Here is a 22,782-nt window from a genome sequence, read left to right on the forward strand (position 1 = left end):
ACCATCATCTGCCAAGTTCTGGTGAAGAATGACTCTGTTTCCTCCCAGGACTCTTGTTTTGGTGGTTACTGCGTTACACCCAGTTCCCCTAAAGTGCCAGAAATGATTGATTAGATTTCTTGTAGAAAGCAAGGACATTAGGCATGGATTCTTCTCCCTGCCGAAGCTGGCTGGAGTGAAATAGAAAGGAAATAAGGGAATTCCTTTTTTGGTTAAGATTTATTTATTTATATTGGAAAGGCAGACTTACAGAGAGGAGAGACAGAAAGAAAGATCTTCCACCCACCGGTATACTGTATACTGTCCAAGTGGCCACAGTGGCCAAGTTTAGCTGATCCAAAACCAGGAGCCAGGAGCTTCTTCCAAGTCTCCAAAATGGGTCCAGGGTCCCAAGGAGTTGGGCTATCCTCCACTGCTTTCCCAGGCCACAGGCACACTGCTGGATCCAAAGTGAAATAGCTGGGATATGAACTGGTGTGCATATGGGATGCTGGTGCTTGAAGGTGAAGGATTAGCTTGTTGAGCCATGGCTCTAGCCTGTGAAAGGAAATTCTACAAGGCTTCTCAGAGAGAGCCCAAAGAAAAGTTGCCTGTAGTCTAGTCCCCAGGAAAAGCATTTTTCAGCACTCCATTGATTTGGAGAATGTGTCTGCACACCTGAGAGCCATCACTTTGATAGCCTCCACACAGTATCACCATCTGTATTTGAGTTTGTCGATCCAGTCTATGCGGCATGGATATTCCCCAGCAAAGGAGTGTGTGGGCCCATACTCTGCTTACCACACCATGCAGCTGGATGAGGGGCTACATCTACTCCAAGGAATGAGTGCCTTTCCTAATTTGCTCAGTGTGCTGTTGGGGCTGATTGAAGCCATGCATCAGGAGTATTCTCATGTATTGAATCTGAACAGAGTGTCCTAGGTGGTGCACCATGGCCTGTTACAGATGCGTCAAATAGTGATCTCCTGCGATTGCTGGGCAAGGTTGTCCTGTCAGGCATAAGACTTCTCCCATGATGCGTAATCTTCGGACATAAGCAATCTTGGTTGTTTACTATGAAGTGCTATAGAAATAGGATTTTCCATATGTATTTCGAAGTACCAGGAACTCTGCCTTGTTGTTCCTCCAGAAGAGAGCGCTTTCAGAAAGGGCAGCTATCTCTTTGTCTGTCTGTGCCTGAGCTGTGGCTAGCAACAGATTCCCTACTGTTTTGTGATCTGGTGTTTTGGAACTTCCTGGTAAGAACTGTGCAGAGAAGGGCTGAGTCACTGACCTAGATGACAATATCATAGCTTGAAGTTGCTGTAGCTTTGCTGTCCCGTGTGCTGGCTTTCCCCAACTGTACACAAGAGGGAGACACGAGAACATGTTAACAGAAAGATGCTGCTGTGAACACCAATGCCGAGAGAGCTAGACAAATGGCTCAGGAGCATGTCTTAGGTTTCCCTGGGACTAGGGACATCTGGGGGTAGCAAGGCCTTGTCCTGGGCTGAGTCCTTGGCCTCTGCACCTGCCACCTCATTTGGGAGCTCCTGGAAAATCCAATTCTTACCCTGGAAGATAGCAGGAAATTGGAGGGGGAGTGGAATTTGGCGTTATATGTAGTCTTAAAGCAACATCAAGCTCGAGCTACCTGACTGTTTGTTCTTAGTTGAGTCCTTATTCTTTTAGGACCCAATAGTTGTGCTTGTACCTGCCATCTGGTCATTATGTGATCTAGTCATTTAGAGTGCTGTCAACAACCTTCCTGTTAGTTGAGAGGTCTTACTTAAAATTACATACTGCTGGGAGGGGCATTCCAGGTTGGCTGGGAAACATAAGAAAGCGGGGATAAACATGCCAACAAAGATGTTACCTTATCAAAGTACTGCACCTCGGAATAAACTGTGTTCATTTGCTCCTCCTTGGTGGAGAACATCTGAAACACACACACCTTCCCCATCAGGCCAGTCTGCTTAGTTCCCATTCATAACTGTGTCCCATCCACCACACCTCCCTGTTTCTGTTCTGTTTTTTTTTTTTTTTTTTTTTGCCATGTAGCTGAACTACACGTGCACAGCCTGGAACCCTGTCAGCAACAGCTCTGACTCCATCTCTACCCAACACCTCTGCTCAGGTGAGCTCCTCCCTCCATCCTTCCCTCTGAGTCCCAGAAACCACGCTGAGGGCTCCAGGTCCTGATCTCCAGGGAAATGTGCCTCTGCTGCCCTGAACTGGTCCCCAGGGACCTCTCCTCCCAGCAAACCTGCTGGCCGTGCTCCTGTCTGGAGAAACAGACTCACAGCCCCATCTCACTGATGTGGTATTTCTGGGTTGCACACTCTAGATTCTTGGCTGCGGAGGCTTTTTAGGTCATAGAGGCAGGTGGCCACAGTGACACCCACTCTGATGGCAGGAGTAGGGGTGGCCACAGTGACATCCATTCTGATGGTAGGGGTAGGACTGGCCACCAGCTCACCTTGGAATGGCGGATTTCATCATAGATTCTGGACTCTGCAGGCTGTACCTCTTTTGAAGCTGTTACGTATGTATATATTGTTGCCTTTGAGGAAGCATCTGTTTCACAAACACAGAATCACAGTGGGTGAGAGGTGAATGGATTTTTATAGATGATCTAGGCCCATGTTTTCTTTATAATAGAAAGACATGAATCCCTAAGAGGTCCAATGGCTCCCATCCTTTGGAAATGCATGCTTGCATCCTTAGACTTTCTCTCTCTTTTCTAGAGATTTCACATGCAATAGCAGATCCCAGCTCAGTCATCACACAGAATTCAGAATTCTGCTCTAGAGTCTAGATTAGGTAAGTGAGAATCCCGCTGCTCACTGGGATTCAGTGTCTTGGGTACTTACCATTGACTGCTTTGCATGGCTAGCTAACTTTTCGTGTTAGGCTTTAATGTTTTAATGTGACTGATTTTCACTAGTTCTACACCATGTGTTCCATTCTTCTGGTGCATACCTTTCTGTACCTACTCAATATTAAAGCACATAATAGATGTTCCTCAATCAACTACTATTTGCTTGATTGAATCACATTTTTAATGAATATTTATGATCTTCTTCTTGTGCCCTACTGTGTGTGATGCCCCAGAGAAACAAACACAGAAGAGGTTAAGTCCCTGTTTTTGGTAATTTATGGGTTAAAAGAGAGCTTCATCCCAATGGACTCTTCTGCTTTGGTGCTAATATGGAACATTTTTGTGGTCAAGTTGAAAAGAGATAGCTAAAATTGGGAGTCTTTAGAGTTCAGGGAAAACCAACGTGTCTACAAATAGCGTGTTTGGATGGCAATGTCACAGGGCTCCAACATTTTAGAGTTTGATCTTGTGGAGAATGGGTCAACTTAGTGCCGTCTCTTATCTCAACTACAGATGCAAAGGATAGTACTTCCCTCTATTCCATAATCTAGTATGTGCGTATGTTGAGGGGTGGAGGGTGGGATTAAGGATAGATACTTTTTTGAGGGGCTTGGCAGATCTATGAAATAAGCACGCTATGACTTCTCTTCCAGAGTCTATCTGAATTCCTGTGCATGTCGCAGAGGCCCTATCCCTAGAGTGTCTCCTTCATATTATTTCTGGACCTGTCAATTCTACGTACAGCAACTAACATTTCCTGAGCACTTCTCCTATACCAGTCCAAGCGTGTGATACGTGGAATTCCATTGGAGCCACTAAATAAGGATATGTGGCATGCCATACTGTTATGAATGTTTTACAACTGAGAAAACATAAGCTTACAGTGATCAAATACTTGGTGTCTGGTAAGTGATCAAGATGGGGGTCATCATTTCCAGACTGACTGTAAAACAGATGTTTCGTCTTAACCACGCTATTGTAATTCCACCCACTTTTTAATTTAGGAAAACATGTAACATAACTTACCTGAATTTTTAGTGAAGGCCTTCAAATGCGAACCTGAGGAACAGACCCAAGGAACAGTCAGTAACACAGAGGCAGAGATCCTATGCTTTTAATTATGGTTTATGGGAAAAGGAGGACCTTGGGTAGAATCTCTTTACCTCACCTTGGATAATTGACTTCAATGCCAGGAAAAAGAAGGTGGTACATTTTCAAAATTTACCATCTGTAAAAATCCTACCTTGTCGTCTCTTGCACCAATGGATCAAGAATACTAAAGGCAGAGCGAGAACCAGCAGAAACAGCACAGTCAATCCACTCAGAAGCTTGGTGCGTTGAGTACTGCTGCCCATTGCCATCTCTGGAAACAAATAGGTGACAAGTCTTGACTCTGAGGAAGCAGGCCTATGAGGCTGGGGATGCTTGTTTACATTCAGAGGACATTTTCAACTTTGGGACCTCTCTAGGGGGGCTATCAAAACTCCTAGGCAAACTACTTCCTGTGGCTTAGAAACCCAGAGCAGGGCAGGAACTACTTTAGAGCATCCTGAAAGGCTTAGCATCTCAGAAAATGCTTTGCTCCACTCCACAGCAGGTTTGCTGGGAGGAGATGCCCCTGGGGATCAGGTTCAGGGGCAGCAGAGGCACATTTCCCTGGAGATCAGGACCTGGAACCCTCAGCGTGGTTTCTGAGACTCAGAGGAAGGGATGGAGGGAGGAGCTCACCTGAGCAGAGGTGTTGGGTAGAGATGGAGTCAGAGCTGTTGCTGACAGGGTTCCAGGCTGTGCACGTGTAGTTCAGTTCTTGGCTCTCAGGGCCCCGGAAGATCTGAAGGACATTGCCTTTTCCCAGGGGACTCCAACTGTACGTCACGTTCTTTTCCTCTTTATCCACAGAGCATGTCAGTGTGACATTACAGGTGCTGTTCACAGATGTCATCAGACTCTGTGTGATTTTTGGTTTCCCAAGCCGACCTATGAGGGAAACACATGGGCTTGTGGTGAGCTGCATCTGGTTCTTTTCAGCTTGTGAGAGTCAAGTTTTAGATTTTCAGAAATTTTCCAAGATAGTTGTTAAACAGAGCTATCACTAAGAGTTAAATTATAGGGTAGGTTCAATGAATCTACTGGTTGATCCTCCACTGGCAAATGCCAGCATCCTATGTGTGTGCCAGGTTGCATCCTGGATGCTCCTATTCCCATCCAGCTCATTGCTTGTGGCCTGAGAAAGCAGTGGAGGAAGGCCCAACGTCTTGGGGCCTTACAACTTGTGTAGGAAACCCAAAAGAAGCTTCTGGATCCTGGCTTTGAATCAGCTTAGCTCCTGCCATTGTAGCCACTTGGGGAGTAAAAAGGCAGATGGAAGATTTTTCTTTTCTCTATCTATCCTTCTATCTGTAAATCTGCCTTTCCAATAAAAATGAAAAATTTTTTGAAAAAGAGAAATTAAATAATAAAAACTTGGGATTGGCATTGTGGTCAACCAGAGCCACCAGCAAGCCATCTGAGCATCGGTTTGTGCTTCACCTACAATCCAACTCCCTGCTTGACCCTAAGAAGATGAGTCACAGTACTTGTGTCCCTGCCTCTCATGAGTTAGATCTGGATGGAATTCTAGGCTTCTGGCTTTGACCAGGCGCATTCCCAGCCACTGTGGCTACTTGGGGAGTGACCTTTGCCCTATTTCCTCTGTATCCTGGTCTTTCAAATAAATAAATCAGTTTTAAATTATAGAAATTATGATTAAATAAATATATTAAAACAAAAAGGCAGTGAATGCTGAAAGATCATTTCAGGTTAGTTGTTTTTTGATACCTTACTACTATGTATGCTCAAAGTTATTTACATCTGTGATACAAAAATACTTTAAAAAAATTCATGGCAAATGCATGCTATGAAACCACAGTACAGATTTAAAAATGTCTTGCACGCAAAGTTATCTTTTTAATTATTTTCTCTACGAACTTTTAAATGTACCTTCATATTTGTCCTTTGTAATGCTGTATAGCTTTAATTCTGCATGCCTTAAAATCAGCCATGATGGTTGATGTTATCAACTTAGATTGGCTCATTGTTGCTATAGACTTGTTAAAACAATGGAGGAAATGTTACTCATGTAAATTAAACTGAAAAGTGTGCCATGTTTTTAGCTATTATATTGTGAGCAGTGGTTACACACAAAGAAAAACATTCCTTTCAGCATTTGAGAGCTGTTATTCAGTCCAGCAAGGAAGCTGCTGACATTAGGGGTGGACGTAGGAAGCTCCAACACGCTTTCTTTTTTAAATCTCTTTTTTACATTAGTTAAAAAATGAATAGTCAGTAATCATGTTGGAACTACACTCATTCATCACTTTTATGTATAGCTTGGTGAGGAATATAAAAGTTCAGAAAAAATAAATGAAAATATCCTATGAGGATAACTGGCTCCTTGGAATTCACAAAAGGATGATTGTATGTTTCCTTAAAAATTATGAAATGTGCTATACATCTTTTATGTCACTAAGCTTCATACAGATAATGCATATATACATGTATAATATATACATATAAAGTGTATGCACATATGTTATGTACATATATAATGCACACAGAGCATCAAGAACTGAACATTTGTCACCACAAAATTGCATGAAAATAATTTTTTGATATGTATTTTTGATATGCTGTCTGGTACATGTGTATTTTTCTTTCAGCTTTTGCTTTATTTTGCTTAAGATGTCTGTTGTGAAAAATTACAACCTCTTTAAAAGTCTATTTCCAAAACTGTTTTTACTAATGCATTCAAACATGAGCTATAAGAGCTGTCAACTATTAAGAGGTTGCTAAAGAATGGTTGTGGCTAAGAGCAAGTACTAGCTGGACGTTGAGTTGACAGAAGGAATGGGAAGGTCCTTTACCAGGCGATAAGAAAATGACCACTATGTCCAACTGATACATTTTAAGCACTCTGGGTAAGTGGCTATTTTGGGGGTTTTTTCCTTCTGCTACAGTCATGTGAGGAAATGAACAGAGAAGTCAGAACGAAGTAGCACGGACATTTCTAATTAATGCAGAATCTACAAAGGCAAGAAATGCAGCAGGCAAAGTATGGGAGTTATTTGTCTATGCCTGTGAGACTGTGAAGTGGAAACAGTGAGAAGTTGTAAACTTGTTTTATTTCAAACTAGCCATTGCTCCAGTTTCTTAGTGGGATCTATTGCAAATTAGTATTAGGGATGGCTTGTTAATAAACCTGCTAAATAAATTTGGATGAACAGCCTGATTAGTTGTAATAGTGAATACAGAAATGCGTTAGTGAAAAATGAGTCAAATGAGTTAAATTTGTACATGTATGTTTCCTTGAGGTTCTTGATGGGTTGCATGTCACATTAGGGCAACTGGGTTTTGTACCCGGCTGCAGCTTCTGGCTCCAGTTTCCTATCAATGTAGTTCCTGTGAGGCAGTGGTGATGGTGGGGCTCAAGGAATTGGTTGCCTGCCAGCATGTGGGAGATCTGAGTTGAATTTGCTTAGTTTTCTGCTTCAGGTTGGCCCAGTCCTGGCCACTGTGAGCATCTGGGGAGTAAATCAGCAGACAGAAACTTGCTCTGTCAACTTGTGTGTCTCTTTCGAATAAATATATATATTTGAAAATTTTACGTGAATGTGATCTACAGGAATATTTGTGTCACTTGGGGCAGCAGTGTGGTATAATGCATTGTCACTGCTTAGCAGTGCCACCATCCCAGAAAGTTCCAGTTTGAGTCTCAATTGCTCAGCTTCCAATACAGCTCCCTACTTGTGTACCTGGACAGGCAGTCAAAGATGGCTCAAATGCCGTCCATGTAGGAGACCCAGATAAAGTAACACACTCCTGGCTTTGAATTGTTTTAGTTTCAGCCATTGCAGCTATTTGGGGACTGAACTAGCAGATGGAAGAATGTAGGACTTCTCTCCTTTTCTTCCTTCTTCCCTCTTTCTCTCTCTCTCTTTTAAAAAGATTTATTTACTTTTATTGGAAAGTCAGATATACAGAGAGGAGGAGAGATCTCGGAGAGTAAAACCTTCCATCTGATCATTTACTCTCCAAGTGACTGCAACAGCTGGAGCCGCACCAATCTGAAGCCAGGAGCCAGGAACTTCTTCAAGATCTCCCACGTAGGTGCCTGGTCCCAAGGCCGTGGGCTGTCCTCCACTGCTTTTCCAGGCCACAAGCAGGGAGCTGGATGGGAAGTGGGGCTGCAGGGATTAGAACCAGCACCCATATGGGGCTCTGGTGCTCAAGGTGAGGACTTTAGCCACTGGGCCACCATAATGGGCCCCTCTGTGTCTTTTGGATACAAACAAACAAATAAATAAACACAACCTTAAAAATAACACATCAGTGTTTAATATTTACTAGTTTCAGGCAAGTCCATTTTCTTCTCTTTTTATTGGGTTTTGATAGGGACATGGTAGTGAAGACTAGGATCCCACTTGTACAAAGCTACTGGCAGAGAAGGTCAGAATTTTGACTGACAATTCTTCATTCATGCTCTCAAGTAAAAAATATGGTAACTACGGGAGATAAAGTTCAGAATCCAGCTATGGAATGGTGATGGAGAAGGAATACAGCTTCATTGGGCCTACTCACTTTAACACTGGGACACAATTTCCTCCTAACTGGGCCGTTGTGGGAATTAAATGACCATTCTATACTATCTGTCCATTTGTCTACATGCCTACCTACTCTGCTTTTCAGCTTACCAACTTAAGCGCATTAATTATCCATGGATGAGTCACTGGCAATAGTCACTGCTTCTGAGAAGCGAGAGTTACATTTCATTGTTCGAGTTTTGTTCTGTTCATTTCTTGCTTAAATCTGTACAATCTACTCATCTTTTAAATTTTGTAGTAGAATTAAACACACTGTTTAATAAATGTTAATTCTTGCCTTAAGCAACTACTCATAAGGTACATATTTTGTTGTATGTTACTATGACTTTCTCTAGGATTTTACAGTAAGACTTTATGCAGTTTGACTTAACGCTACAACAGCACTTAAACAGCTAAATGTGGGTGGAAACAGCTAAATGTATAAAGAGATTACAAATAAACATTCCATAACTGAATACTTCTCTATTTTTATCAACCTGTGTTCTGGATGAGTTGGCATTTTCTAGAGTGTCTACAACTGGCTATGCTTCTTTGACTATGTCATTCAAGTTCAATTCAGATGAGTCCTCATCAGGAGCAATGCTTTAACTAGAAATTCTGCTTTAAACAATATTTATTTGTTCGAAAGTCAGAGTTAGAGAGAGAGACAGACAGATAGACACAGACAGACACACAGAAAGACAGATCTTGCATTTACTGGGTTACTCTCAAAATGCTGCAATGGCTTGGTCTAGGCCCAACTGAAGCCAGAAGCTTGGAACTCTATCTAGGTCTGCCAAGTGGATGTCAGGGGCCCAAGTACTTAACTCATCTTTTGCTGCTTTTCCAGGAGCATTAGTAGGGAGCTGGTTTGAAAATGGAGCAGCCAGGACTTGAACTAGCTCTCATACGGAATGCTGGCATCATAAGCAATGGCAACACAATATGTGCCCCTAACTAGAAATTCTTAACTGGGTCCCAGTGCGACAGCCTAGTGATTGAAGTCCTTGCCTTGAGTGTGCCGAGATCCCATATGGACGCTTGTTCTAATCCCAGTGTTCCCACTTCCCATCCAGCTCCCTGCTTGGGAAAGCGGTGCAGGACTGCCCCAAACCTTGGGACCCTGCAACCATGTGGGAGCCTGGAAGAAGCTCCTGGGTCCTGGACTTGGTTGGCTCAGCTCCGACCATTGCAGTTACCTGGGGAGTAAATCATCAGACGAAAGATCTTCCTCTCTGTCTCTCCCCCTCTCTGTATATCTGACTTTGCAATAAAAATAAATAAATCTTAAAAAAGTTCTTAACCAGAATTTTCAAAAGGCTTAAGATTAAAAATGAATCCTACTACTACATATTGAGTGATTAAGGTATGGACTCTATTAGGTGTCGAACTAACATTATGTCTCTTCATTCCACTGGTTATAACCTACATCTTATAGATAAGAAAAAGATCTAGAGAGATTAAACAACTTGCCCAGCATCAGAAAGTAACGAATCTGATTCCATTATTAATATTCTTTCCACTGTGTCTTCCATTCAGACATAATGTAATTCATGCATCCTATAATAACTGGAGATTTAAAAGAGATAGGCACTATAACCTGGGAATATTATGATTCACTTAGTGCTTCATTCATAATATACTTCTAGACCATACACTATGTGTCCAATTATGTAGTTATTAACAGCAATGAATTAAGACTCAAAGTGCCTGCCTTAATGGAGCTTTCATTTTAGTAGATTACATAATACCTGAATTGTGTCTTTCACAACATGGGTTAGCTACATTTCTGCTATGGGGCAGATTGATGGTAAAATCTTTGAGAAATACCCCAGGTATTCTATGTTCTAGGAACTAGTGCTGCTCAACAGAAATATGTATCAGTTATGTAATAAAAATCTTTCCAATAAAAACTGTGAAGTGAAACAGGTAATATTAAACTTAACAATGCATTTTATCTAATAATAAATGAATGCATTCAAAATATGATTTCAATCTTACCTAGTATAAAAATTATTCATGGGGCCTGGCACAATGGCTCAATTAACTAAATCTCTCCCTTCAAATACCAGGATCCAGTATGAGTGCTGATTTGTGTCCTGGTGCTCCACTTCTGATCCAGTTCCTTATTTGTGGCCTGGGGAAGCAGCAGAGGATGACCCAAAGCCTTGGGACCCTACACTTGCATGGGAGAGCAGGAAGAGGCTCCTGGCTTCATATAGACTTAACTCTTACTATTGCAGCAGTTTGAGGTGTGAACCAGCAGATAGAAGATCTTTGTGTGAATCTGCCTTTCCAATAAAAATAAGTAAATCCTTGAAAAACTTATTAATAATACATTTTATATATTTTTAGTGATTATCCTCCAGATCTGTTATGTCTTTTATCTTTATAGAACATCTCAGAGCTTTCTAGCTCTCAAGATGTTCAAGGACTGCATGTACCTATAGGTACCAAGGATGGATATAGTTTAGTGCTTCTCATTCTTTAATGTGTATGGTCATAATACAGAGTGTTAAATATGTAATTAATAACCTAATCCTCAAAGACTGAGAATAGGTCCTGAGGATTTGCAATTGCTCATTGCCCCTAAGCACTGCTGGTGCATTCAGTGCATGGACCATACTCTGGGTAGAATGGCATAACACATCACACTCACTGCTTAATGGATTGAGACAATTATGACAGTGCTAACAAGTAGTTATAGTATTTTACCTTTAAAAATCTCTTGGCATAAAGTACTAGAAATAGTCAAATTAAAACTAAAGTGAGACATTATCATATTTCAAAAATAAAAAAAAAACAATCATGACACCAAAGTCTGGTGAAGTGGTATGGAAACCGATTCACACATACATTTCTGGGGGGAGAGAATGGAAAATGGATAAAAGTTTGGTAGGTTTTTTTTGTATAATTAAAACTGGAGGCTGATGTTGTAGTGTAGTGGCTTGATCCTTGTCATGCTAACATCTTATATCGGCATGCCAGTTCAAGTCCTAGCTGCTCTGCTTCTGATTCAGCCTTCTGCTATTCTGCCCTGGAAAGCAGTGGGTCATGATCCAAATACTTGGGCTTCTGCTAACTGCATAAGAGATCAGGATAGAATTGTTGGCTCCTGGCTTCAACCTGCCCATAACCATTGCAGTCATCTGGGGAATAAACCACTGGATAGAGCATTCTCTCTCTTTTTTCTCTCTCTCCCTCATTTCTCTCTTTCTCTCTCAAATAAAGTAGATACATCTTAAAAAACTGGATTAACTGTATAATTTCATTCATGTGCACAGATCCAGAGAAGTAAAAACTACTTTCATGCAGAAACTTGTATAAGAATATTCTGAGTAACTTCATGTAAAATAGCTCCAAACTGAAACCAATTAGTTGCACCTCAAATGATGACTGGCTGATCAAGCTGGTACAACGGGATCACAGAATACCATCTAGCAATGAAAAGGTTTCAATTGTAATGTTTCATTTATGTAACACTTGTGAAATAACACTTGTGTTAGAAATACATGATTGATTTCCATGAATTGGGGAGAGAAAAGAGTAGGAGAAGGGTGTGGATATAAAGAAGTAGCAGGAGAAAATTTTGTGCTGGTAGTTAATAATCCTGATTGTGGCTGTGGCTGCATGAAACTACACATGCTATTTACTTAACCAGATCTGTACACGTACACATAAATGAGTCCATGTTTAACTGATAAAATCTAAATAAGTTACATATGGTATACCAATGTCAATTTATGTTTTTGATACTGTGTTATACTTATGCAAAATGTTACTATAGAGTGATGAGTACCCAGCCCTAACTGTACATTGCTTTACACTTTCTTATGGTTCTAAAATTATTTCAAAATGAAGTACCTCAAAAAATCACTCCATACACACTGTCTTGCTCAATCTTCACAGTAACTTCAAAAAGTGAATAGTAAGCTTATTGGTGTTTGATAAATAAGAGCACAGCCCAGGGGACTCATTGATGATATAAGACTACATAGCCAAAAACTAATAAACCAGGAGGACTAAGGCTGATATTTGTAAGTATTGATACATTTATGTAAGTATTCCTGACCGTAAGAAGATTTAGGACCTGATGACCAGAGATACAGATGTTCTTTGGATAGAAAATGTGTAAGTAATAAATAAAAAGAAAATCAAGCCCTATGTCCTTCCACAACTTACGATAGACTTGCAGGTTGTATTGCTTGGTGATGGTAGCGGGTGCGTTCTGAATGTTTATGTCTGCTAGGTAGTCTCCTGCATCTTCCATCCTTAGATCACTGATGACTAGGTCATAATTAGGACCTGAGACCTTTATTCTTCCAAGATAATTTTTGTGGGTCACAACAAGCATGGGTTCCATTCCTGAGCCCTTTATTGTTACAAAAGCAACAGATGATTTTGAAATCAAAGCAATGGTTTGAACTTGTGGTTCTTGGATATCTAAGGAGAAAGTAGCTGACTCTCCCAGGATCCCATTCACGACGAAGAAGTCGGCTTCTCTTCCAGCTGCCTCTGGCCCTGAGAACATAAATGGAAAACTGTAAACACCTGACAGTTGTCCCAAGGAGAGCTCCTTGTCTTCCCAACCTTGGATCTATCTCAGGATATGTAAGGATCTGTGTGCCACCCACGCAGCTCACCCAACTTCCTGAGAATTTTCTTTCTTGTGGTTGTTTTTGTGATTGTTGTTTTGGTACTCTTCCATAAGAGACAGAGACAGAGACAGACAGAGAGAGAGAGAGAGAGAGAGAGAGAGAGAGAGAGAGATGAGGGGAGATGCACTTCATTGAAACCACTTAGTTAACACCATACAGACTCTGAAAGTTAAAAGGTGTCTGAGAGCTGGAGACCACAAACCCTCTTGAGGTGCAGGATATCAAGTGTATTTCCCCTTCTCCCCTCACCCAAGGGTTTCTTGCCAAGTAGTGGAAAGGAAGAGGTAAGAGCCTGGACTGTCTGGGCTCATGGATTTGTGGGCCATTGCTCTGTGCTTTGGTTTTCAGGATGATTTTTGCAAAAGTACGTATTTGACTCTATTCCTGGAAGATACAAGAAGAAAATGTTTGGCAGCTCAGGCAAAAATACTTCTCAAGCTGGTGATTTTTGGTTCTTATTTTTTACCTTTGCATTCCTAGTCTCTAGAAGAGAATCTGACAAATAAATGCTTAATACAGTCATACATCATGTGATGGTGGAGATGCGTTTGGAAAAATGCATCCATAGACAACCTGATTATTGTGTGACCACCAGGGTAGACTTACATTCCGCATATAGTTTACTACATATCCAGGCCACATGGTACAGCCTGTTGCTCTTCAGCTACAAACCTGTATGACAGAAGACCTATTTGCTGGTTTACTTCCCAAATGACCTAATGGCTAGGACTAGGCTAGGGCTGCAACTGGAAGCCAGGAATGATATCTATGTTTTCCAAGGAGTGGCAGAACTCCAATACATTGAGGTATCACTGCTGCCCACAAGGTCTGCATTGATGGGAAGCTGGGCTCAGGTACCAGAGCTGACAATCCTGTCAAGGTAGTCTGATAAAGAATGTGGAAGTCTTAACTGCTGGGCTAAATGTCTGCTCCTGGAACAAATTCTGAAGCCAGGAAAGCTCATCATTCATGTATTCATGAAGGTGAACTTCATTTATTCTGGGTCAATCTTTTCTACATTCTGTGGCAGACATTTATTAATTTAACTTATTATATAAGCGTTGGTTGAACATGTAGCCATTTGAGAGTCATACAAGGAGCTGGGATACAATGGTCCTTCTCTGGAAATTAGGATTATAGAAAGACGCCAATTGTGATCAGATAACTATAGCCACAAATAGCAAATGTGTTATTGTATTAATGAGGGTTCTCTGAGAGAATACCTGGGGAAGGAGGATAGGGCATTTGTTCTGTTCTTGGAATCCAGAGAACTCTTTCTCATCAAAGTTGAGAAATGGAGCCTTTTAAAATGTCACATAGGAAAAGTGATGGTCTTGCTTTCTCTTCCTCCTCTCTATCACCTTGTGAAGGTGAATGGCTTGTGTGGCTTGTAAAATGAGGGGCAAGATAATGGCAAGGTGTCCTTTTCTTTTTCCCCTCTTCTGCATTCTCATATCATTGAGGTTTCTGTAGTGAGAAACAGTGCCTTGGCCCACATGGGTGGCAAGGATTTAACAACCAATATGACATGGGCACTGACAAGTTGGAAAGGGCATGAGCCACAATCACTTTTTGGATATTTTGATGTTCACCAGCTACAAATAAGTCCAAAAGACTAGCCCATAAATCCTCCATACAAATAGAATCAGGTTGACCCTAAAGTTTACCCAGGGATGTAATGAGCAGGGAAAATACAATACTCATGGAGAGTACTGTGACTATGAAGTATTATCAAGGCAAAGGCAATTTTAACCCCACAGCTGTCTTGTTATAGCTACCTTTACCACTGCTGGTATAAACCCCTTTCCTTTTGAGCCAATGGAGATTTTTCTCTTAGAAGGAGTAACCCAGACAGAGCCTGACAACTTAGGATGTGCTAAGTACAAAAGGAGCTGCAACAGAGCTATGTGTCTGTGCTTGGAAGCCAGATTGGGGAAAACTAGGAACCCTTGTCTGTAATCATTTATTCAGGCTTACTAGATACCAAAGGCTGTGTTAGAGACAGGGGTACATAAGAACATCATTGAAGCCCTGAGGATTTCATAGCCCTCAGAATGAGACAGAAGTACATATAAATGAAAAATAATACCATAAGATGGATGCTGAATATGAAGAACCTTTCGAAAAAACCATTGTGGGGAAGAGAAAGAGAGGCTAATCTGCCATCAGTGAGTGGAGTCCTAGTTAAAACTGCAGTCATTCTTACCAGAGAAGCCATTTTCCTGGGCTGATGAGGTCTGGCAGAAGAGCACTTGGAACATCCCAGCCTGAATGTTCTGGATACAGGTATGTGGTTTGTGTAGTTGCACAGAACTCTGAGCTCGGAAGAGCTATGAACTTGGCTGGAATGCCACCTTCAAGTTTTTAATATTGTTTGAACAAAGAGCTCTATTATTCACTGATCCCTGAAAATTTTATAGTCAGCAGTGTTTCCTCATCTTCCATTTCTCTAGGCATTTTTGAAGTTAGGCCGTAGAACCTAATCATAATTCCGTTCTGGATTCATAGTAGTCATGAAGAGATAAAAAAGACAAGGCATCCACAGACTTGTAATACTGCTGGGATCTCTCAGCCAAGCCCCAGGAAGTGTGGAGGCAGCTTGTGAAAGTCAAGGCACTCTTGGTATTAGAGCAAATGTGAAGCCACAGGTGGCCACAGAGCAAGACAGGCAAGAAGCAATGATGGGCATCAAAGGCCAATCAGACAGAGTGGGTGACACGTGGGTGAAGCTGGTGGGATCCTGCTGTTATTTGTGCTGCTGGTGTTGTTGATGAGCATCCTGTGCTTGCTGAGAAAAGACAGAGGGTTCACACAGGCGTGAGATGAAGAGCCTGACACCGTTAAATTCCCCTGTGCAAGTGCAGAGCTGTGGCTTAAGGTGGAAAGACAGGGAGGCAGAGCTGCAGGTGTCAGTCCTTCTGCCGATAAACTGGACAAGGTTCATAAAGCACAAAGTGTTTCTGAATTATGTCTTCCCCACAGGGTGGAAATAGTAACTCATATCAGCCCTGTGAGCAGCAAATTGTATAATATGAAAGCAAGTCTTTGTTAACCTTTAGGGCAAAATAAATATTACTTTGAGGTTGATAATGATGAGGATAAGAGTCTTTATCTTCATCCATTTTTAAACCATCGGTCCATGTCCTTTAGACATTCCCTAGGCCATCGCTCTGACAGCCTTGGAGATGCCAGGGCTAAACTGGAGCAGAAGTGAGTTTTAAGAGTTTGAATGGCTGATATAGTTCAGCATTAAGGGATGACTTTAGGAATTCTTGATAGTCTCAATTTGTTCATAAAAGGCCTAAAAACTTATCAAATAAATCATGGGCTTGGCCCGGTGGTGTAGCAAATGAATCTTTTGCCTGTGGTGCTGGCATCCCAATTGGGCACCTGTTCAAGTCCCGGCTTGCTTCACTTCTGGAAAACACAGAAAAAGCTCCTGACTCCCAACTTGGACCAGCCAAGCACTGACTATTGTGGCCATTTGGGGAATGATCCAAATATGGAAGATTTCTCTCTGCCTCACATTCTCTCTTTGTAACTCTGACATTCAAATAAAATTTAAAAATCCAAAAAAAAAAAAAAAGAGAGAAATCATCATGTCAATCAGTGTCAATATTTCTTTTTCTAAATATTAAAAGGATTCAAATGGAATATCGCTATGGGAGGAAACTAGCGTTTTCCTGGAATTAACTCAATTTCAGAGGAGCTGATGACACAAAAATGTCATGAAATGTACTATGCAAGTTTATGACCAAGCCAGGTTCCCTGCATTTTTTTTTAGCATCTAGTCTGATAAAGGAACTAACACACACATACGTATTTACTCCTTTTTCTGTATTAGACAGTAAATGGCCAATTCAAGCGAATGGTAGAAGCAGTCATTTAGATGAGATTCAACAGAAGGAAAGAATACTTTGAGCTGTAGTGGTTAAAGGAAACTTCTTGGAAGACAAAAATTTGAAAAGGATCTTGAAGGTTAAATAGTATTTCATTGGATCTACTGGGAAAGGAAACACAGGTCCTCGGGGTCCTGAAAAAAATTGTTATATGTATTGAATAAACATAGGAATGATAACAGAAAAGAAATAAAGGCTGGTAATATGAGTTGGGTTTAAATTTGGGACAGGCTTGAATATGAGGTCAACATCATAGGAAGCTATTGAAGTTTTTGAGGATGGTGATCAAAATGATGTTTCAGGGTCACAGTTTCACTGCTGTTTCAGCAGCAGTGAAATGGTGAGTGAAGAAAAATATGAGGAAAGAGATGTTGAACTAGCGAGGCCAATTAGGACGCTGTTACAGAATCTGGGTGTGATCCGGGTGCTGGTAATGGGAGAGGAAGGAAAGAGCTGCACTTGTGCATTAGAGAGAGAGTGCAAAATGAGGCAAGGAATCAGGACTATTCAACAACACACTTCGAATTTCTACTTCATGTCAGCAAAAAATGAAGTTTATGGCAGAAATAGAGTCCAAAGGAGCAGACAATGTTAGTGTTAAAAACAACTGAATGTGAGATGGTGGTGTACCATCTTAGTAAACAGTTAGAAATGTGGATGATAAGGAGAATGAGTTTCAAGTATTGTTTGGGGTATAGTGGCAAGCTATCTCAGCTGTTTTGTAGTATTTGTTTTCTGCTTTATGTTTAGCACTGGAATTTCTAACTTTCAGCTTAGCAGTTAATGATTCAGAATAAAAACTGCATTGCCTGCTTTCTGCTTACTGAATTTGCTTACATAGAGTCCACTTGCATGAAAGTGGAAATGCTGGAAATGACTTACATGTCTTTAAGAACAGGGGAATTTTTCTATCTTCACATTCTCCTCACTTACCGTAGGCTGTGATATTGTAACAGTTGGATCTCAGATATGTTGGATCACAAGGAGGAAGCCATATACTGAGGATGGTGGAACAGAGCAAGAGTGTGTGGGTCACTGATGGTCTTGTGAACCATTTTACCAAGTGTAAATTGCCAATTCTGAGCTTTTAAAAATATGAGCAAGAAACAAATAGATTAGGGACAGGGGTTAGAGGGGGTGAACAGAGGGAGAGTCCCCTGACAGATCTGCACTCAGTTAGGTGATCCTCTCCATGGGCTCTCTGGAGCTGTTTCTCTCTAGCAGAGATTGGTAGCTATGAAAGTTAGGAATAACTTGAGTCCAGGGACCTTGGCAACAAAATCCCAGCACCCAGCACAGTGCAAGAGGCCCTGTCATGGGACAAAAGATGGAAAGAAAAGTGTGGGCAGTGAAGGCTATAGGCTTTCAATCAAGAGAGGGTTACATCTTCACTTCAAGTGGAAGAGAGAAGAGGAAGAATGAGTGAAAGAACACAGGTATTCTGAAATGCTGTTGTTGGGCAAGGGGAGAGAAGAAAACATGTTTTCTCTGGTCAAGCAGAGAAAACAGGTTTGAACCAGGTGGTCCTGCATTCATGCTGTCTGGCATTTGCTGAGGTCCTTATCTTACTCTTCTGGAAGATGGGATACAGTAATAGGATTAGAAGGGGGCACAGAAGTCCTTGATACCTAGTGGATATTTTGGGGCAGAAAAGACAAGATGAAAGGCATTCATTCCTGATGGCCTTTGTCTTTTTAGCAATGTATATATAAGAAGGCATGGATGAGACTGGCTGGGATGTACCCAGACTAGGAGTACAGGATTTGAGTCCAGAAGCTGGCTGTGTTGTCTTGAGAAAATTGCTAGAATTCACTGGTCCTTAGGCTCCCCATCTCTAAAGTATGGTTAATTATTTAATGCAAACCAATACAGTATCTAGAACATAAAAACAGCAATTTCTATTTCCATTCTGATAAAAGCAAAAAAAGAAAAAAAAGATTAACCCCTGGAAAATGTTTCTAGAAGGATTAACTAAGGGTGTCAGGCGATGGCTGGGAAGTCATCAGACCCCAGTGAGGAAGAGGTGACTCATATTTATAACATTTCTTGAGTGTGATTTCCTGACTTCTGTATTCTAGACGACTGACAAGAAGAGTAGGAGAAAGGCAAGAAGCCTCAGAGAGCACATTTCAATGGAAAAGTCTATTCACTGTGACCCTGGAAGCTATGGTGAAGAAGAAACCTGGAAATCTCAGTGCAGGATGTCAGCAGCTTGGACACTCAGCACTGTCTCAAATAATCTCAAATTGATAAGAATCAATCAGTCACCACCCTTTACTGACAAATTCCCAGATGTGCTACCCATGAGTACTGCAGACTGTATTTTATTCCACAGCAGCCTCGAAGTGGACGGAGCCAGCACACACTCAGTTGCTTGTCTGAGGTCAATGAAATGTAAACCTCACTTTCACTTTTAGCTAAATGACTTCTAGTTTCTGTTTATCAATGGTCTATCTGCAAGTGAATGTACTGATAACACACAACTCCTTGAGTATTGGGAAGATCTGAGGTGATACCAATTACCTTAATACAACGGACATTACTCTTCTCATGATTAATTACTCTTACTGATGGGAGAAAGGAAATGAGTTCAAGGGGATGAGCTGAAGAAAGAAATAAAATGAAATATATGAAAAATAAAATGAAATAAGATGAAGAAAAAGGAAACGAAAGCCATGAAGGAAAGAAAGAATTAGGTGTGGAAGGAATGGGTCAGGAGCAAAAGCAGTAGCTGCGTCCGTCTTGCCTACAGTGGGGCTGAGTGGTCTGTAGCATTTGTGGAAGTACAGTCAGCATGCTCTTCATAATATGATGATAAATTGAAGATCAAAACATAAGACTGTGAGTCTTGGTGCTAGGAAAACTCTTTCCTAAGATAGAGCACTCACGAGTTTGCACTCTCAGACTTCCCTTAAGTTAAAAATTCCAGCAGGAAATGAGAGTTTCTACATCCATCTTGCCAAAGCTTCTTAGCTGCGTCTGCTGTGAATGCCATGGAGGTGCAGCTCTGACTCTGGGTTCACCTATAGCAGGAATAGTGGCAGAGTAGCAGGAGAAATTTGAGATATAAGTTTTGTATCCAGGACATGTTTGTGAAATAACCTTTGCAGCAAAAAGATACATTCAGTAAAGATGAATGCTATGTGAAGGTGTTTTCAAATTTTCTTCTGTCACACTGAGCCCTGGAGAGAGAGCTTGGCCTAGCAGTTAAGACAACTGTGTTGCATCTTACAATGCCTGTGTTGAGCTCTGACTCTATCTCCTGACTCCACTTTCCTGCCAGGGCAGACCCTGAGAAGCCTTCATGCTGGGTTAAGCATCAGGATTCCTATTAGCATTCCTGGATTCTGGCTTCGACTGTGGGCCAGTTCAATGGCTGAGGGCATTTAGAGAGTGGATGAGAACTTTCTCTATTGTCTTACCTCTATTTAAAAAGCAAACAAGCAAAACAAAACACTCCCCCCCACAGCCCAAAACAAACATGCAAAAAATAAGCCTCTTCTCCCCATTGCATCTGTCCTGGTTTCTTTTCCCATATTCTAGCAATATGTAGTCGTAAGCTCAAACTCTTATAGCCTTTTCTCTTGCTTGCACCAGCTTGCCCAATATATTGTGTAATAAAGCCACAGCCATTCCTAACAATACATGCAAAGCAAGAATGGAAAAAAACAAAACAGTGACACCAGTTAATAAATGTTAAGCCCTTTATATATTCCTTTCCTATGCCAAGTGTTGTATGTATGTACATTATGATTTTGGTTCTCAAAACAACCACTATGTTTGTACTTTTTCCACTCTCAGATATAAACAACCAAGTGAGAAAAGTTAAGTAACTTCCCTAAGGTCATAAAGCCAGGCATGTTTGATTAAGTAACTAACTGAGCCAACTACTTTCATTTCAGTTTTAGCACAAGGAGAAGTGATCCCAGAGCTGCCTTTTATCTTAGCCAGTGTTACCCCTTGCAGAGCATCAAGCTATTTAAATCTTAATGGGTGAAGAATACAGGTGCAGCAGAAGGACCTACAGGCTTGAGATTGAAAGAATGAAATTCCTGTTCCAGCTCTATCAATTCCAGGAGGTGAAAATTCAGGGGAAAAAAAAGTTAAGTTTCTGAATTTTATTTTTTTTTAACATTTAGCTTTCTATTGTAGCGGTTTTAGTACAGGTAATAAGAATATGAGCACAAAACCATAGAACCTTGATAAATAAATAGTATCAAATGTCACTCTAGTTTTTTGAACGACCCGGGGGTCCGTTGCTAGTTCCAGCTCTTTCACTTCATCTTGCCCTTTGAGTCTACCGTGTGTGGGTGACCAGCATACTGCTCCAGCACCCTGTCCTACCTCATGGTTATGAGAGCCATGAGGCTCAAAACGAAAGAAGCACGATTTTAAATGATCAGTGCAATGACAGCAATCGCAGGTATGGTTTCTACCTTTTCAGAAAATCCTAACCTACTACATTTACTGGCTTCTAACTCATGCCTCAAGTTTGCTAGTGTATTTTCAGTTTCTAAGAGATACTGGAATTGGGTTCAGAGATTTTGAGATTTCATAATATTTGAATTTTAATGAGGTAATATTTGGCAGGATAAAATCACCCTCAGATCTGTGTTCCTGTTACATCATTTTCTATGCACTAATAACAACCAATATTCATTTTGTCCTTTATAATAAATAAGTAAAATAAAAGCTTAAAGTTACTTTAAGTTGATTGTAATCTAAAATCTTCTACCTCTTTTTTAGATAGCTAATTTATTTGTACAAATATTATTAGATAGTTAAATTGTTTTTACAAATGGGATAGCAATCACTTTTCAATTCATTTTAGACAGTTTTTGAAAGTTAAAAGCAATCCGTTAGCTGTAAATGTGCTTTGAAAATAAAGAGAGCTTAGAGATGACGTTTTTATAATGATCCTGCCAATTATCACCATGGCTTGATAGAGCGATGAAACATATTTAAGAGGAAAATATTTCTGAAAAATCATATAATGTACTCTAGTGACAAAACCAAATTGCTTGTAAGTTATTCGGTGTTGAATAATGTTTTTCCCAAGCTTGATGTGTGGGTCTACCAAGTGCTAACTCATATGAGAAGATAGATTTGTCTTAGAGCTTTGCAGTATAGCACAGATAAGAATCAAAAAATATGAACTCTAACACCGAAAAAGCACTTAGGCTTAGCTCTTTAGCCTCCCCCGCCCCCAGTCATTTGGATCTCTTTTGAATATAGTATGTACCGAGACCTAGGACAGTCTGCTAAAACAGATTAAAATGACACTTCACTGTTTTTGTAAATCGCTATTTTTTCAGAGGATGGAGGCCAGGAGGTGTTAGCAAGGATGGGCACTCACAGGTTGGCAGGCAAAGAAGCAAGATCCACAGGTGCTGTTGAGCCATCCTGTCTGGGGTCTAAGCGGCCAAGAGCGAACAACGGCGGCTCTGCCTTAACAGTCAGTTTCACTTGCTTTCTCACTCCTTTTTATAGCCCCCACTTAAGAAAGGAAGTGTGCCCTAACTGATATAAGACTGAGCTTTTTTTTTTATTACCATACAATTTTTTCCCAATTAGATAACTGAAGAAGTGCCTTTAATTAATCTTTATTCAACAAAACCCAAATATTTATTGAGTACCTACTATGTGGCAGATACTGTTGTGGGCACTAGTAATATAAACAGCACCAAAATAATCGAATAATTGGTTCTCTCTCTCTCTCTCTCTCTCTCTCTCTCTCTCTCTCTCTC

The 22,782-nt window shown here is 40.9% G+C and overlaps 1 protein-coding gene across 5 annotated transcripts; it reads right to left on the reverse strand.

The window, feature by feature from the left end:
- Positions 1-204: 204 nt before the first annotated feature.
- On the reverse strand, positions 205-22,508 carry CD84 (CD84 molecule). Of its 5 annotated transcripts, none has more exons than XM_004589091.3 (8): positions 22,392-22,508; positions 12,661-12,999; positions 4,589-4,837; positions 4,104-4,223; positions 3,887-3,919; positions 2,459-2,556; positions 1,856-1,918; positions 205-1,339 (listed from the first exon to the last, which is right to left on the reverse strand). In XM_004589091.3, the coding sequence occupies exons 1-8, from the start codon at positions 22,435-22,437 to the stop codon at positions 1,274-1,276; spliced, it is 1,014 nt and encodes a 337-aa protein (XP_004589148.2). In that variant the 5' UTR covers positions 22,438-22,508; the 3' UTR covers positions 205-1,273. The 5 variants fall into 5 exon arrangements, with proteins under 5 accessions (XP_004589148.2, XP_058516489.1, XP_004589149.2 ...); XM_058660506.1 differs by lacking the exon at positions 22,392-22,508 and adding an exon at positions 15,343-15,588; XM_004589092.3 differs by lacking the exon at positions 3,887-3,919 and having other exon boundaries at positions 22,392-22,481.
- Positions 22,509-22,782: the final 274 nt, after the last annotated feature.

Source organism: Ochotona princeps, chromosome 2, assembly GCF_030435755.1.
Source record: "Ochotona princeps isolate mOchPri1 chromosome 2, mOchPri1.hap1, whole genome shotgun sequence".
Taxonomy (NCBI): domain Eukaryota; kingdom Metazoa; phylum Chordata; class Mammalia; order Lagomorpha; family Ochotonidae; genus Ochotona; species Ochotona princeps.

Excerpts from the sequence above, each read along its gene's own strand:
- CD84 (XM_058660506.1), bottom strand. The coding sequence starts at position 15,397 with ATGTTCCAAGTGCTCTTCTGCCAGACCTCATCAGCCCAGGAAAATGGC. Across the intron at positions 3,920-4,103 it reads TTGGTGCAAGAGACGACAAG|GTTCGCATTTGAAGGCCTTC; the intron begins GTAGGATTTTTA and ends TCTGTTCCTCAG. Across the intron at positions 1,340-1,855 it reads AGGTGCAGTACTTTGATAAG|TTGGGGAAAGCCAGCACACG; the intron begins GTAACATCTTTG and ends TCTTGTGTACAG.